Consider the following 18,699-nt stretch of genomic DNA (forward strand, 5'->3'; position numbering starts at 1 on the left):
TTTAATGTCATTGGATTCATCTCATTGAGATGTTCAATTTGATTATAAGTTTGTTGAGATTAGAGTTTGGATGGTCCCAAATTTAATTTTTAAGAATTTCTATTCAAATATGCGTTGAAATTTGTGCTTAATCAAGGCAATTTTTTGTGATGTATCAATTATAAACAATATTTTTTAGGACCTATACCCCCTCTCTTTCTCTTTGTATTTGATTCATTTCTCAAATAAACTCATCGTATTTTTTCAATATATAACTTTTGATCCAACATTTGTTTTTGGTGTATGAACATGGAAATGTAAAAAAATAAGAACTACAACATTAACCACCTTAAAAATTTTTATAAGTTATTGAGTAATGAGTGATCTAATAATTATGTTATTTTTCAACACTTTAAAGCATGGCGTTTCATTTGGTAAAAATGATCCAAAGGATATTTTAATGCTTTTTATTATGACAACATATTATCTTATGCAAACATCTCCTTCTCATTGCCCTTTGGAATGAGAATATATTTTCACATATGTATAGGCATCGATGACAACTAATTGTAAAAGTTGCTACTCCATCCCTACCTAAAGATGATTAGTCTTATTTTCTAGAGGACAGTACTATTTAAACTCTTCACCTTCATCATCATGAAGGTGTTAGGTTCATCTTATGAATTCCTTTTTCATGCAAATCATGAACATTAAACTACCTTTGAAATTCAAAATGTCAAAGCAAGATTCATGCATAGAGAAGTCAAACCCAGCTACCAATGTTTACTTCAACTCAATAATTTGTCTTCTTATTGTAAGAGGTGGGATGAAATATTATTTACTATTCATAAATTTTAAAGAGACGTCGTTTTTATTGTTCTCTCGCCTTCCTCGAGCATCAACACCTTTACCAAGCAACAATTTATTTCAAAGTTCTTTGTGCTTGAAAGTTGATGAAAAAATTAAACTTTTTTTATGAAAGTGAAAATCCACTATCTCATTGTCTGGTCCCAGCATAAGAAGTGGAATACGTAAGACTTAAAAACCCACTATCATAAATATTGCTCTTATTTAATGCCTTCAAAAATATCCTTTCTAGTATGCAATTTGCTTGAAATAAACATAGAAATTGGATGAAATATTTAGTTTATCTATTAGTCATATTAATGCATAAGGGAAAAATATGATGACTTCAATTTTCATGCCTAATCTTTCTCGTATTGCATCTGTAATGATATTCATGGGACCAATGAAATAAGTTATGTTAGCTCCAAGTTATGTTGGTTGAGAAGTTGAATCATTTGCAATAATATAAAGGGCTCCACCATGAGAAGTAAGACAAAGGCACAAAAATATATGACTCCTTGAAATGGAGTGAGCCACTTCAACATTAATGATAATCTACCCTCCACTTGGAGTGTCATTAGTTAGGATCATAGATGCTATCCATGATAGGCATATTTTCATTGCTCGTCTTTGATGCAAGAAATGCCATAAACTTGTAAGTTAACTAAATATCATATCTTGGCTAAAGCTCAAAATGAGATGCTTTTTTATGTAATGGTTGCAATTTTAGTGGAAAAACATAGTTAAATAAGAAGATGTTATATAAATACTGGGATGCATGACATTATATGAAGTCACATCAATAAGGGTAAAATCATTAAGTTTAACATAATATGAGATGGGTTGAGCCAACATAGATAATACCTTGCATAGTATTGATGGGTCATTGCAATTGATATAAAAGTTAGATCTCCTCCACTACAATGTGGTTGAGGAATGCTATAAGCAAAACCTCATGAGTCTATTACATTTCAAATCTAATATGGTCATTATGAAGAAGGAAAAAAGTGAAAGCTAAGCCCAATCATGTATAATGAGATGCTCTGAGAAGACTTTTGGAATGGTAGGAATTTAGGAGAAAAATGAGTCATGAATGAATAAAATTTTAGAAGTAATATAACTAATTATACAAATAGAAGGTTAAACTCAAATATACATGAGGCCTTTGGAGTACCAAATGGAGTTTTTTGGTGAGTTATATATTTATATGCCATTGTGTTGGATTATTCTTATTATGCCTCCAAAGTATTTTTTTCAAGAAGTGTAAATTAAATGATTACACATAGTATGTGATGGGATGAGCTAAAGTAAACAATATATTTTATACTTTGATATGATTAATATTTAAGCTTCTAAGGAAATATTAAAATATAATCTTTAGTAGCACAATATATCATTCATATGTACTACATCAAGGTCATATACATTATATAAAATTTTGAATTGTTATTTTCATCCACAAGTACATCAAGAAAATAAATAATCACATGCTTGTTAATATGTTTATGTTTATACTTGTTAATTGCCAATTTTGGTATAGACATTAAATAATAGACTATCTTTTCTTATTCTTTATTTGGAAGCAAATGGATGGGAGTTTTGTAAGAGGCATAAATGCACTTTTGTTAATTTAAACATAAAAGTATTATTGTAATAAAGGAACATGTCATAAAAAATAATATGTCATATTATATTTTTTATATTATACCATTATTATGCATAGCATGCTAAACATTGAAGTTGGAGCTAATTTGTTGTATATAGCTTTAAAATACTCAAGATTTAATGAAGTAAAAAATATGGTAAGAGGAAATGATGGACCAATAATGCACTTAAGATAGTATATCATAATTATTTAAAAATGATTTACAAAGTAATATAACAGAATAAAGAAAGAAGTGCAACTAAGACTATAAGATTAAAGAAATTGAGAACGTCTAACAATAGGGCATCTATAATTGCTTAGTGTCATTCTTGAAAAAGTGGACATCTTTTAGATAAAACATGTTAGATAGAAAACTACATGAGTTGTATAGAAAATCACTATTGGTCCTTTTGAAGCTAGGGATTTCAAAAACATGAGCATGTTCATTTGTCATTATGAGTAGGAGGGCTTGCTTATAGACAAATAGGTAGTGATGAGACAAATTCATAATAATTGGGGTATCCTAACCCAAATTTTATAATCCCTACACTATAATAAATCATATAGAGTGGGCCAAATAGAGAGCCATACATAAGTTTTTAATTGTTATATTTATAAGCATATATCATAAGTATAATTCATGACATTTAGAAACTAAAGAGTGCAAGGAGTGATTGTAAAGGTAAAGGTTTAAATATGAAGCAACACTAATCATGGTATTAGAACAACAAGTTTCCAAGAGAAAAGAAGGTTGGAAGGAACTTAACTCTCCTTGAAAATGCAATAAAATGTTATTGGGTTATATAGTTATATTGTTAGACCCAAAAAATGAGATGTCATTTAGTGTGATAAGTGTAATTTCATTAGGAATAACACAATTAATCATGCTCGTGATAGTGCATACTTGAGCTGGGCATCATTATTGTAAGTTGCATCAAGGAGGGTAAAATTATAGTTTGAGTCTAATATAGGTGTGCTAGATCAAAGTAGATAATGTATTGGATTGTGTGAGATGGTTTTTATAATTGGTATCAGCACTACACCTCCTATAGCATGATATGTGGTTCAAGGATGAAACAAGTGAACCTTGGTGGGCTACAAACATCCTGAACCCAAATGAGTATTGTATAAAGTATGAGATGGGTTGGGCTAAATATGAAGATTTTTTATCCTTAGCTTAGATAATGTTTATGCATATGCAATTGTAATTAAAAAATCATATAAAGTGTAAGATGAAGAAAATCAATTCATTTTTAATGCTTAAAACCACCTTTATATGCAATTTTGATATTAAAAATGCAAAATAAACATATAAAATAAAAAAGCTTTTATTTGCATTGCTTAAACAAAGCATAAGATTTGAAACACTCCCTTGATTACAATTTTGAACTTAATCTAAAATGATTTTTTCAGACAACATGTTGAAGAAACTAATAGGGCATAACTTATAGATTTTGAGTCATATTCCAAAAACACTAACCCTTTTAGCTAGGGAAGACCTGCCTAGAAGATCACTAGTGGTGGAACCTTACTAGAAATTCCACTATTCTTGGTCAAATTAGCCTCCTCTTTCATCTTTTTTTAAATGGCGGTAGGGGGAATGAGGATTCTTCTATATCTCAAATGGTTTCACATTCCTTGTTTTATTGAGATAATATCCTTATGACCAGGGGCGGATCTAGCTTCTTTTTTTAGGTTGGGCAAAAAAATATTTATGAGGGATGGACAAAGATGCTTAGGATTGATAAAAGTGTGTGGGGGGGGGGGGGGGGAAAAACCCCCAAAAAACCCCCTCTATTTTTTTTTCCAAAATATCCCCTCTAATTTTTTTTTTTAATTTTGAGGGTGAGCATTGGGTGAGCATTTGCCGTCCCGAAGTCCTTGATGGATCTGCCCATGCTTATGACTTTCTAGTTAGAAAACTTCCTAGCGTGATCCATTGTTCTTAGAGAAGAATAAAGAAGTTCAAATCAATGGATGCTTCAAGAAGGGCATGGAAATTATTTATAGCTTTTTCAAATCAATACAGTTTAATAATGAATAAATGGTTTATCCATGATACATAATTGAGTCAAATGAGATATATTATTTCACTATCTTGTTATCTTTGTAGTTTTCTTACAAAGATGCAAAATAATCATGGAACTAAATTTACACCCATTGAAGGCCCATGGCCTAATTTAAATCAAGCTAGTAAGATTTTAGACACTATACTAAGACATATTTGTCAATAGGGTCTCAATAAATGACCCGATTTGAAAAATCTAGATTCGGGTTGTTTTTTTTTAATAAACGGGTTTGGTTCAGGTTAGATTTTTTGTTATGTTTATTAAATGAGTCAGGTTCAGATTGATCACAAACTCGCTTTTGACTTGAAAAATTACCCGTTTAATTTTTTTTTCTTAATTTTTTAATACTTTTGGATATAAATTTCTTATTTTTTATCACATATTTTAAATTTTATGATTAATAAGTTAGCAAACTATAAACAAAAAATTATAGGGAGATTTACATACATATCACTTTATTTTATGCTATTTATATATCTAACACCCAAAACATTAATATTACATGACTACCACCCATAGAATAAAATTGGGTGCAAGGAACGAAATATTAAAGTTTATAGGATTGTATGAATGATATAAATGAATTATATGAGTGATATATTTGATATTAAAGTAGTATATGGATGGTAGGCATGTAATATTATTATTTTAGATGTTAGATATATAAATAGCATAAAATAAAGTGATATGTATATAAATTTTCCTAAAAATTAAAGTTTTTGTGAGGTTTATAACTTTATGCAAATTCCCACGACAAGTAGCCCCGCCGCACGCTCGGCTCTCCACTGCCTTAACCCGAAAGTTCCAAATCCGGTAAGGGTTCTTTCGTTTTGCAATCGATCCTTGACATTTCGGCGTTAGGTTAGGGTTCGAATCGATGGCAGAGCACTTGGCATCAATTTTTGGGACGGAGAAAGATCGTGTGAATTGCCCCTTCTACTTCAAGATCGGGGCCTGCCGGCATGGAGATCGGTGTTCGAGGCTACACACACGGCCGAGCATCAGTCCAACCCTACTCCTTTCCAACATGTACCAGCGCCCCGACATGATTACAACAGGCGTCGATCCGCAGGCCCAGGCGATGGATCCTCGCAAGATCCAGGAGCACTTCGAGGTCAAACCCTAGCAAATTGTGTGCCTCATTATTATGTATTTGCTTCTTTTGTTCCTTATATTCTTTCTGTCATAAATTATTAAATTTGTTCTAGTTTGGTTCATGGATTCAGGTTTCCTATTTAATAATAACCAACGATGTGATTATTTCTTATAATCTATTCCGCAAAAAAATAGCACTTAGTTCCTGCATGCTTACGGATCTACAAACAAGTAAAATGTTAGATATATGATATATCAACTGACAAATCGTTACGTGAAGTACTATGATCAATTTAAGCAATAAATATGTGTATTATTGTTAGATAATAATAATATCACGCGTTTTTCCCAATGAAGTTATTCTGCAAAGGAAGGAGAAAATTTCAATTCAAAGCAAAAGTTGTCCTAAAACCTAAAGATTGAACTAGAAATTGCTAATGCGACACATATTTTGGTAGACAACAAGGGAAGGCCCAAGGATCAAGTAATATATGGAAAGAGATGAAGGATAAAGTATTGAGTCAATATATAGCCGAACTCCAAGACTTTTGGGATTAGGGCCAAATATGAAACAAGCTGCCTATTTATTTATAGGAGGGAAATTGAAGTTGTAGAAGGAAGAGAAAAATATGATAAGTACAAGGTTTGTGGCACAACTATGAAAGAACTAATGCGGGGAAGCTTTTCTCTTGTTTTTCTTTTTTCCCTCCTACTTTGTTTCCCGTGTAATGTATGGAACCATTTCTTAGGGAGCAATTACCTTCATATTTAGTTCTAACAATTTGAAATTTAATTATTAGGATTTAATGAGGATGACCCCCACCCCACCATTAAGAGAAAATATTTTCTATATTTGAACTAGGATGTGATTTCAGCTTTTCTTGGATTTCGTGTTCATGATGCTTAGCATTCTAAGTAGTAAATGTCTCAAGACAATTGACTGAGTAACATGTTCACTTACTTTCATCATATTATTTTCTTCACGAATGATGAAATTGGCTATAGATATGGTTTCATGTTCAACATTTAAACAACGTGGTTCAACCTTTTGCAATGTCTCAAAGGGCCTTTTTACCACTCAATTCATGTTGTTGTTACAAAGGCATTTAGCTTTCTTCCCCTCCAAAACTCTACCTTCAAGCAAAAGTCATTTGCATCAAGTGGATGGTGAGGAGTAACAACATGTGAGGAGTGATGAAGCCTGCATTATCAAAGCCGGAAGTTGGCAAAGCATGTAAAGAATGAGAAGCAACATGCATATGGAGCCATGATATGTACTTTCTAGTTCTCTCTTATAGAGTTTACACTTGGAATCTAATATATTGCATAAACCTATGGAATCCCATTTCTATATTAATTTATTCCAATTTGTCCATTTTGATATTAACAAGAATATTATCTTGGAAATGGCCTTGGGGCAGTTGCTTTGAGAAACAAATAATGTTCAATCAATTTTGATGTAGAAATGTATTTAATGTCATTTTGAGACGAAAAAATGAATCTAGGTTCTGACACTTTAGCTGGTTTGGCAATTTGTTGATTTAATTCTTCATTTTAGTGCCCTAATTTTTACTTAAGTTATCAAAATAAGTCCATTAGGTAAACTTTTTTTTTTTATTATAGCATTGTTTAAAATTGTGCAATATGAGGGTCGCCTTAGCACAATTCGAGTGAAAAATACCTTGAGGCTTATGCCTCAAACTATATTCATGAGGCTTGGACCTCGGCTTAGCTAAGGCCCGTCTTGAGGTGCACCTCGCCTCACCATATTTATATATATTTTTATTAAAACTTACATAAATTATAAACTAAAGCTCTGAACAAATCACGCCTTCCTGCACCCTCAAACCATATCAACTTTCTCTCGATTGCCTCAACCTTTATCCCGCAACCTTCACCATCATAACATTCAGGGATTACTTGAAAGTCACACACCATTACCACCGCCTCTTCTAAAAATTTTGGAGTATTACTCTCATCTTTATGTTGATGATAAACATTTATGAAAGAGAAAGATAGTTGAAATAAATGCAGAAAAATAGATTATATGTCATTGACTCCATAGTATGAGGCATGGGAGAGACCAATGTTCTGACAATACTCAAATAAGACTTTCTTAGTGATGACAATACAAATGATTTCTGAGTTGTTCCCAACCATTTTAGTTTTCTTTAGAAATTAAATGTGGATGATTAGTGAACTGAGAAAAAAGAATTTGTAGTTGAACTTGATGTTATATGATACTTTTATGTAATTCTTATATTTTATATTTTTTTGCTCTTTTAATTTGTGGATTTCAATTCTATTTCACATAATTTCTCACTTGTCATTTTATGTCTTATTCAATTTTTTATTTCATATGTATGATAATTTGTTACTTCATAGTTCAATAAAAAGTTAATATATTATTCTTTAACATATTATTTGAATAATGAATATTATATAAAAAATTAATTTTTACATTTATTTTCACTTTACGTAATTTTTGGATTTTGAGGTTTGCATCGTCTTGAGGCTTACACTTTGCCTTACAAATGAAAAACGTCTCAATATCTAATTGTGCAATTTTTAAGTCTTGGATTATAGTGCTCAATTTTATTGCTAAGCACTCAAACCTTTCACTTTATTAAAACTAAGGCTTTAAAAGGGGAAATTGAGAACCGAGCTATTTTGCTTTATCTAAGCTAGGAGTAAGCTATTTTGCTTTAAGGTGGATTGAGGCATCAGCCTCAAACTTAAAATAAAAAATTTCAAAATTAAAGTCAATTTATGAATATGCCATAAACCATCAACAAATAGTTAGAAAGAAAATTAAAAATCTAAAACTTACAACAACAACAAAAACAACATCAAGCCTTTAATCCCATTACGTGGGGTCGGCTACATGAATCCTTTTTCTCCATTGTGTCATGTTAAGAGTCAAATTCTCATTTAGATTTAATAAAGAAATGTCATTTATAATATTTTCTAACCAAGTCTTTTTAGGTCTACCTCTACCTTACTTAACATAGGTCAAATCTAATACATCTACTCTCCTAACCGGGTTATCAGAAGGCTGACGTTTTATGCGACCAAACCATCTAGGGTGACTTTCTCTAATCTTATCTGCCACCGGAGCTACTCCAATCGTTTCACATATATGCTCATTTTGTATCATGTTTCTAAGAGTAAAGCTACACATCCACCTGAGCATCCTCATCTTTGCAACACTTAACTTAATACTATGCTTCTTTTTTAATGGCCAACATTTTGAGCCATAAAATATTATAGGTCTAACCATCATCTTATAGAATTTCTCTTAAGTTTGAGTGGTACTTTTCTATCACACAACAAGCCCGATGCATTCCTCCACTTCAGTCATCCAATTTGAATTCGACTAGTAATATCCCCATCTATTTCACCATCACTTTGAACAATAGACCCAAGATATCTAAAACGTGTACTCTTATTAATGACTTGATCTCTCAAAGTCACAAACCGCCCACTAGATCTATTACCACTAAAATTACACTCATTGTATTCGGTTTTAGATCTACTCAAACGAAAACCTTTAAACTCTAATGTTGACCTCTATAATTCAAGTTTACATTCAACTCCCTCTTTAGTCTTCAACTAGAAGAATATTATCAGCAAAAAGCATACACTAGGGAACATCCTCTTGCTAATCTCTAGTAAGAACATTCATGACTAAAGCAAAAAGATATGGGCTTAAAGTTGATCCTTTATGTAACCCAACTGAAATAGGAAAATACGTGATCAAACCACCTTGTGTTTGAACACAAGTAATAGCTCATGCATACATCTTTAATGATTTGGATATAAGCGTTATTACCTCCTTTCTTTTCAAGAACTCTCCATAGTACTTCTCTTGGAACTTTATCATATGTTTTCTCTAAATCAATAAATATCATATGAAGACCCTCCTTATTCTCTCTATACTTCTCCATCAAACCTCTCAATAAATGTATGGCTTCCATAGTACCTACCCGGCATGAATCCAAATTGATTTTGAAAAGTATTAGTATCACGACGTATCTTATGCCCCATAACTCTCTCCCGTAGTTTTAAAGTATGACACATCATCATCATTCTAATATAATTCGCACATTCTTGTGCATCACTTTTATTCTTAAAAATAGGAATCAACACACTCATTCTCCATACATCTGACATCTTTTTAGTCTTCAAAATAATATTAAAAAGTTTAGTAAACAATAAATTCATTCATCTCCTAAGCATTTTTACTAACTCTATTGGAATATCATCAAGTCCAACAATTTTCTCACACTTCATTTTCTTTAAAGCCTCTCTAACTTCAGTTGTAGTAATATACCGATAAAAATAAAAATCTCTATTTTCATTTAGAATGCTAAGATCACTAAAGTCAATTATATTTTCACAGTCTTCATTGTAAAGTTTAGCAAAATATCTTATCCATCTTTGTTGAATATCATTAAAAATGCAACCGAACCGAACCGAACCGAGCTAATCCGAGCCGAGTATGTGCACGTTCATGTTTGAGTTTGTTTATTGTTAGCTTGTTCAAGTTTGGTTCAAGTTTGATTTGAGCTTTTTTGTTTGTGTTCAAGCTTGGTTTGTTTAAATTAATGGGTGTTCATGTTTAGTTTATGTTCAGTTCATTTCGTGTTTATCGAGTTTTAAACAAACAAGCCTTAACAAGCTATAAACGAGCCTACTTCTAGATGTGCATTAACTTAACAAACGAGCCTTATCGAGTCTTCTAATAAACAATTACATCGAGCCTGTTCGTGAACTTATCTGGCGAAGTTTTTTAAACTATCAAACAAGCTCGTTTACGAATAAATCTAATGAGTATTCTTAAGTTATCAAATGAGTATGTTCATAAATATATCTAATTAATATTTTCAAGCTACCAAATAAGCTCATTAACGAACAAATGATCTATGATTCATCTTATATTTGTTCAAAGACTGGATTGTTCGTGATTTTAGGCGGATGCGAAAAGTAAAAATAAATTACTAAACGATATTAGTAAAAATAAATTTAACAATATATATATTTTTAAAACTCTAATATAGTTATAATTGAGCTTCTTAGTTAAGCTCTATTCGAGTTCTTAACGAGCTTGTTCATGAGCGTTAAATGATACTGTTCATGAACATAAACGGCTGAACACTAAGTTGTTCATGATCGTTTATTTAGCTATCAAATATTTATTAAAAGTGTTCAAGCTCATTCGTTTACCTTATCAAATGAACATGAACAAGCTCTTATCGAGCTGAGCCACGAGTAACTCGTTGAACGCTTGGTTCATTTGCAGTCTTAAATATCCTCTTCTAAAAAAATACTTTTTGATCTTCATCCTTGATGCACTTCATTTGAACTAAATCCTTACTACTTCTATCTTTTTGTTTGGTTAACTTATACATATATATTTCGCTCTCTTTAGTATCTAATCTATTATATAAATCATTAAAAGCTAAAGTCTTTCCGTCGCAGATAACTTTCTTAGACCCTTTACGAGCAACTTTATGTTTTTCCCAATTTTCAAAGTTTTTACCTCTAAACTAATTTCTATAAATGAGCTTCTTATTTTTTATCATTTCTTGCACATTTTGATTCCACCACCAATAATTTTTACTATTAAAAGCTTTTCATTTTGATAATCCAAACACATCTTTTACAACAAGCTACTATTTTCCATATAATATTAGTTTCTTCATACACCGACAAATCTTAAAATCGTGAATGTTACTCTCAAATATATTTTTATTATAGTTTCATAAATTCCACCATCTAATCCTAAAGCAACTATATATTATATTTTTCATATTCTTTTTCTTCATATTAAAATCCAAAACTAATAAGCGATGTTGGGTACATTGACTTTCACTCAGAATAATTTTACAATCTTTGCAATATAAACTATTTATTTTTCTTACAAGAAAATAATCAATATGAGTTTTACTATATTCATTCTTGTAAATGATGATATGCTCATCTCTTTTCTTAAGTAATATATTAGCAATTACAAAATCATAAGCTAGAACAAAATCTAATATAATCTTACCACCTTCATTAGTCACTCCAAATCCATAGCTACCATGAATGATTTTAAAATCCTCTACCTCTCTACCAACATATCCATTTAAGTCTCCTCAATAAAAACTCTTTATTCAAGAGGTATATTTTGAATTAATTCTTTCAAGTCATTCCAAAATTTTAATTTTGAGTACATATCCAAACATACTTAATGAGCATAAACATTTATAATATTAATAATCTTATCATCAACAATAATCTTCAAAGGTATAATTATATCTCTAATTCTATCAATTTTTATAACATTGTCTTTCAAACTCTTATATATAATCGCCACTACATCATTTCTAGTACGACTCCTACTAGAATATTATAGTTTAAATCTTAAACTATCAATCTCTCCCACCCATTTAGTTTCTTGAATGTATAGAATAATTATCTTCCAATGAATCATAATATCAATTAATTTAGCTAATTTGCCTGTAAGGAAACCTACATTCAAAGTTCTTAACATAATTTTAGTTTCATGGACTAGCTTCTTTGCCCACACAATGTATTAAAAAATTCATGTCATGATTATTCAACAAGTTTTACGTTGGTTGTTGATTACTTAATGTAACCCTCCATTTTTCTCTTCCAGAATTTGGGACTTGACAATGACATTGTTTAAAAAAAATCTAAAAATAAAAAAGGAAAAAAAAAACTTAAATAAAAGAAGTGAAAAGAAAAATAAGTAAAAAAAGATGATAAAAAATGGTTAAAATAAAATGAGATATAATTTAAAGGGAAAAATACAGAATCAAATCAAGAAAAATGAAAATAAATAACAATTTAAAAATTAAAAAGAACAAAAATGTAAAGGGAAACAAACTTATTAAAATAAAAAAGTCAGTCAGTTTAAAAAAAAAAAAAAAAACTTGAGCCTTCTATCTCCAAATTGATTTAAACTGTAGACCTAAAAACTTATGCTTCTTATATATAGCTTAAATGTGTACTGTTTTATCTAAATGTTACTTTTGAGGCATTCTTCTCAGCGTATACAGCCTCTAACACGTATGCCTCGAATGAAAAAGTTTAAGCCTTACTCAGACCAAAAAATGCAAGCCTTGATGTAATTTGTGGGTGCCTCATGGTGAGGCGAGCCTTAAGGTAGATATCTCAAATGCCTTTTTAAACAAAGGATTACAAGCATAAATGCCAAAACCAAACAAAGGCTTTGTGGGGATCGAAGATGCACCCTTTTAAACTAGTGCTCGAGCAATAGTGAAATAGTGACCTGCTTCTAAGATAAGAAAGACAAGTGTCATTATCCCGCATAGGCTTTGCGCTCGTTGAATGGTTGCCCTTGTGAACCGAGGGTTATCAATTTTGATTCAACAATGATGGATAAGAGATAAGAGGAAGAAAAGTTGGGCTTGAGGATAACTCCCTTATATCTTGAGAAATAAGCATTGTGACACCACAAAAACAAGTCTTTGCCCCCTTCTCATTGGCATGGTTTATGGAGGATAAATCAAGCTCTTTGAGTTCCTTCAGCAGTATGAGACTAATTCCCTTTGGAGAGTGAGGGGAGTTGGGTAGAGAGCTAGGAAATCGGTGTGGTCTACATACAAAGTCATTTCCCACATCTAGGTTATTTCTGGGCAGTCCATCATTTGGATGGTTGTGTTGATTTCAAGGTCATGATCGAGTTCTTTGAGTTCAACTTGATTTATTTTGAGCCCATGTTAACCAGTTCCTCTTATGGAACCTAGCTTCAATAGTTTGATTTGGTTTAACTCCAATCAGCTGACTATGATTATATTGACTAGGCCTTAACTATATTTTACTAGGGTCGACTTTATGAAGGCTTTATACCAATGAAAAGGCTGTGACGTGTGACATGGATTGAGATTCTTCCGACTGCTGTTGCTTCCAAGATTTTTATATGGACCCTTTTTGTGGAGAATTCATTATCATGGTTACTTGCATGGAAATCTTCATAGGTCAACTATCATTTCTGAATAGATGGTTTTGCTATTATTGTACATGGGTTGAGACCTTTCTTTTTTGGGGGGGTTGTTGACAATGGCAACAATCACCAGTGCTGGTGACTTCTGTCGCTTGCAGTATCACCAACAAGAGTGCTATTAGCTGTTGGTGATATTTGTGAAATTGACAGAGTGGTGATTAGATAATGGGCATGAATAAGATGAAAGGTATGAGTAATTCTTGATCATGATTTAATTGCTTGTTCATAGAAAGATGAGGTTGCAGTAGCATGCTTGAAATAAAAAAATGCTGAAATGATCTGGATATTTTGTATTTTCATAAATTTCCCTGATAATGTTGCCACCACCTCTCAGCCAACACAGTTCTCAATGTAAGGAAAAAATAGGCTTCTTTTATTTGAAATGGCCAATGTTGGTTTCTTATGGATCCATTTTCTGATGAAGTAGACATGATTTATTTTGTCATCCTACTTGAGCAATAAACAAAAATGAATGGCCGAAATGTATTGATAGAACTAAAAGAAGTCCTTTTAAAATACATATACCGTACATATCTATGTCTATAATGTTGGTTGATCCTATAAGGTTAAGATTTGCCAGCGTTATGTCTTTCCCCCCAAGTGTATTTATGTTGATGTTTTTGTGTAAGGTTCTTTTGCTGCTTTCTGCTACCTTAATTTGATATTCAGGTATAATTATGTTCAGAATTTCTACGAGGATCTATTTGAAGAGCTGAGTAAATATGGTGAACTTGAGAGCCTGAATGTATGCGACAATTTGGCTGATCATATGGTAATAAAAAACTCAATTGTCACTTTTCCCGTCCTTTGCTTGCAAACATTTTGTCGTGTTCTATTGTTCTTGCGTCATGTGCAGGTGGGTAATGTGTATGTTCAGTTCAGAGAGGAAGAGCACGCCGCCAACGCTGTTCGTAATTTGACTGGAAGGTTTTATGCAGGTCACTTATCATCCTATTTGGCTTTTCTTTTATCAGGAGTCATATTGGCTATAGTTCTTTGTACTTATCCTATGTTAGATTACAATATGCAACCTGATATACATTTTTTTTTCTGTCTGAATTCTGTGTTGCAGGGCGTCCAATTATTGTTGATTTCTCTCCTGTTACTGATTTCCGTGAGGCTACCTGTCGGCAATATGAAGAGAACACTTGTAATAGGGGTGGTTATTGCAATTTCATGCATTTAAAGAAGATTAGCAGGTATATATGATTGTAACTATCTTTTGTGTATGTCTGGCTTGTCTCTTCTTTTGCTTAAATGGACGGTCATGCTGATGGCAGGGAATTAAGGCGACAGTTGTTTGGGAGATCTCATCGGAGGCATAGCAGAAGCCGCAGTAGGAGCCATAGTCCTCATAGACGCCGTAACTATGAAGATCGAAGAAGGCCACATGATGATCGAGGCAGGAGGCCTAGGAGCAGAAGTCCTGGTCATAGGAAAGGACGTAGTAGGAGCCCCGGGGGCAGGAATAATAGAAGCCCAGTTAGGGAAGGTAGTGCTGAAAGGAGGGCCAAAATTGAGCAATGGAACAGGGAAAGGGAACAGGCAGAACAGGCTAATAAGCCTAGCAACATCAATAACCATAGTAGCAATGGATCCCGTCAGAATGGGGGGCACCATCACGAACAGCCATATGGAAATCATGAAGAGTACTTTTACTGACGTATGGCTTTTCCAGGTTTGGCCATTTTTCTTTTTGGGTGTTTAATTTTGGGGGTGGTGGACATTTTGTTTGCAAAACCGGCTCTCTCAAAATAAAAATGGCTTACAGTCCATTTTGCACTGTGCAGGTGGTGTGCAGGTTCAATGTCCTGTGCTGTGGATTTTGATGTCATTTTGTTTTGTTTCTAACTATCCTTTTCTTCTCTCAGATCCTTTTTGTAGGCTTTTCATTGCATGCCTTTTTTTTCCAGCCTGCTTGCGTTTTGTGTTTTGTTCTTATTTAGTTGCCTTTCTTCTCTCCTTCAGAAGTATTGATAAATGACCAAAGATTTTGAGTTTTTTTAACTCGATTAATTTTCTATCTTTTCACAAACATTTATCTTTGAATTTAATGACTTTTTTTTTCTCCCAAGTTTGGGGAAAAACAATTGCCTGAATGCTCTGGTGGCCGTCTGCCTTTCAATAAATTAATTCTAGAATTACCAAGGCTTCATTTGGGATGACTTTCTTACCGTTTCTTAAAGTTGCTTTATAGTAGAAAAATTAAAATTTTTATACTAAAAAAACTGTTTTAAGAAACAGTAAGAACGCCATCCCAAACAAAGCCTAAACCTTTCCGGCATAACTGAAGTTTCTGATTGATGTTCATTTCAATTTACTGTGTCATCACAGGTTGTTTATTGGGTTCAGAAAGAATTCTCTCTGTAACCTTTTGTTTAGTATTTTTTAGGGCTTTTAGCATGAAATTTGATATCTTTCACTTGGTTTCGCTTGCTTTGCACCTTAAGCTGACTAGAGACTAAAATTCAATTTTTTTTGGCATAATGTAAGAGCTAATTTTTGCAGCATTTTTTTGGAAGGAATTCTTTTGTGGAGTGAAAAGAAGAAGAAGAAGAAAAAAAGTTCAGGGTATTTTAATTAAAGTTTTGTTCAGTGAGTTTAAAATTCATTGAATTTACTTTGAGATTAGTGCAGTTGATTATCATGTATTGCACTTATCACAATGCAAATTAAATGTTATTGAGATCTATCTTTTCTAATTTTTATTATAATATCTTCATACAAAATTTTTTCTAAAGTTAAAATTGCTTTTTTACGGCCCCAATCAAAGTAAATAAATAGAGCTTAATACTTTCTTGATTCACTGGTGTTCTTTTTTATAATTTTTAGTATGCTTTGAACTTGCTGCATTTATACTGCGCTTGGTTGCCTTCACCTCTTGTACAGGTGCTGTAATGTCCAGGATAGATAGCAAATTTGTCATTTTGAAGACTTGCTTACTTTGTAAAGAGTTTTGCAGGTCCAGGTATCCTTGACCCTTTGTCGGCCTAATTTTCATGCAGCTTAAATGGAATTGTGCAGGTTTTTGGGGCATTTGCAGAAAGAATTGAACAGGAGTGGCAGCCAATGCAAAGCTATCATTGAAAGTTTGCTCTATCTGACCAACTTAGGATGTGAAATGCTACCGCCTGAGTGTAAGGACAAAGGATTTTCTTCACTGACAATGCCATCTTGCATTTGTTTTCTATTCAGCCTGGAATAATTGTTCTATTTGAACATCTTAGGGTTTAGGGGAGTTACTGTTTGCTTACTTCTTCTGAAGCTAGAACCTTGTTTTCAAATTTCCTGTTCTGTATCCTTTTAACTTTTAATTCAACTGCTTATATGATGTGATGTGCTTGTTGTTGTAAGAATGTGATGATCCTACTTTGTAACGATACTTATTGGATTGAAAGATTTCTCTCTGAAATCTTAAATTTTAGACTCGATAGCCAAGCAATTTATCATTATTTAATGCTAATAGTTCTCAGAGTTTAATATGTTAAATTTGTTTTTATAAGATTTGTTGCGGGCTAGAATATACGCTGCAGTAGAGTTTGCAAATTCACGTCTGAGCGTTGCACGAATATTCAGCACACAAACAGAAAAGAAAATGAACACTAGGATTTTTACGTGGAAAACCCGAAAGAGGGAAAAAAATCACGAGGCCACGCCCAGTTGAAAAGTTTCACTAGTGTTTTTGTAAATTACAAGAAGCTGATTCGTCACACAAGTCAGGACGATCAGATTACAATTCGTTTCTACCAACTTGAAACAAATTTACAAAATTCTATAGAATTCAGGCTTCTCTCGAAAATCCGGCAGAGTTCTGGCGTGTTCAGACAGCGGAAAGAACTCCGGCAGTGGTCGAGGAGGAGATGATTCTCCCTTTCCCCTTCTTCTCTTCTCTTCTTCTCTCTCTTCTCACTTGAGTCCTCTTGTGAAGAATGAGAGCTCTATTTATAGTTTTTTTGGAGTGGCATGACTTGTAAATAGGTGTGAGATCATGGGCGAATAGGGAGTGGTCGAATGGACATCGTGCACCGTTCGTTGGACATTTGAAGGCCTTAGTGATGTCGGAATTTGGCGATCTTGGGCTCGTTGGATTCATCTCGTCGAGCCGTTCGATTCGAGTATAAGCTCGTTTAAATCAGAGATCGTTTGGTAACTCAAATTGTGGTTTGAACCTTCCAACAGCACTTCGGGTTCTTGATTTGGACCCATTTGGGCTCGGATTGGGTTGAATTTGGTGTCATTGGGTTCGTATTTCCGAGACGCTCAGTTTGACTATAAGCTTGCTGAAATCGGAGTTCAGGTGCTTTCGGATTTAATTTTTGAAATTTTCAGTTGGGTTTTGCCTCAAGATTCGTGCTTGATCAAGATAATTTTTTGAGAATGTATCAATATTTATTCAATTAGTATGGATCATTCAAGCGCTTCACAAATTGTTCAGACTCCGCAGGAATACTCGGAGTACTTAGCCGTTGCAAACTCCTAACATACCCAGAAAAAAAAAGAAAGAAAAAACAAAGTTGCACTCATATAAATAGTTTATAAATATTTAGCCCAGAATAATTCGGAAAATGTCTTCTAACATTTAAGGCTAAGATAATAATCCTCATAGAATTGGAAATTATGTAGTTCTTTTCTCAGTCATCTTTATTTATTTTATATTTATTCATTTAAGTTGTTTAGCACTTACCATTTAATTGTTCCTTGTAGGTTCTGATGTTGAGGCTTATCTCAATGATCCGAAAGAAATAGGTAATGCATTAATGTTTTTATCCGTATGATTAATGTGTTGTAGGGGTGTCAAAATCAAATTTTTGGGTTTAAGTTTGGGTCAAATGAAACCAACCCATCATCATATGACCTGATATGACCCGAACCTTTTAGGGAAACGAGCTGAAAACACGAACTTGAATTTGACCTGATCTAAGTACGAGTCGACCCGGATTGACCCGCCAACTCATTTTATTGTAAAAGTTTTTTTTTTTTTACTTCAAAAATAACAAGAAACAAACCCACAACAACAAATTACATTAAAC

The 18,699-nt window shown here is 32.8% G+C and overlaps 1 protein-coding gene across 8 annotated transcripts; it reads left to right on the forward strand.

Annotated features, from left to right (window-relative positions):
- The first annotated feature begins 5,270 nt into the window (after positions 1-5,270).
- Positions 5,271-17,093, forward strand: LOC110100473 (splicing factor U2af small subunit B-like). Of its 8 annotated transcripts, XR_003700311.1 has the most exons (9): positions 5,271-5,653; positions 14,355-14,441; positions 14,526-14,607; positions 14,742-14,868; positions 14,950-15,347; positions 15,460-15,470; positions 16,178-16,240; positions 16,694-16,806; positions 16,897-17,093. XR_003700311.1 is itself a non-coding variant. In XM_028693741.1 (7 exons), exons 1-5 carry the CDS (start codon positions 5,417-5,419, stop codon positions 15,329-15,331), a joined length of 915 nt encoding a protein of 304 aa, XP_028549574.1. In that variant the 5' UTR covers positions 5,271-5,416; the 3' UTR covers positions 15,332-15,347; positions 15,460-15,470; positions 16,694-17,093. The 8 variants fall into 8 exon arrangements, 3 of the variants coding, with proteins under 3 accessions (XP_028549574.1, XP_020683653.1, XP_020683652.1); XR_003700309.1 differs by having other exon boundaries at positions 16,675-17,093; XR_003700308.1 differs by having other exon boundaries at positions 16,694-17,093.
- The last annotated feature ends 1,606 nt before the right edge of the window (positions 17,094-18,699 follow it).

Source organism: Dendrobium catenatum, unplaced genomic scaffold (assembly GCF_001605985.2).
Source record: "Dendrobium catenatum unplaced genomic scaffold, ASM160598v2 fragScaff_scaffold_353, whole genome shotgun sequence".
Lineage (NCBI taxonomy): Eukaryota > Viridiplantae > Streptophyta > Magnoliopsida > Asparagales > Orchidaceae > Dendrobium > Dendrobium catenatum.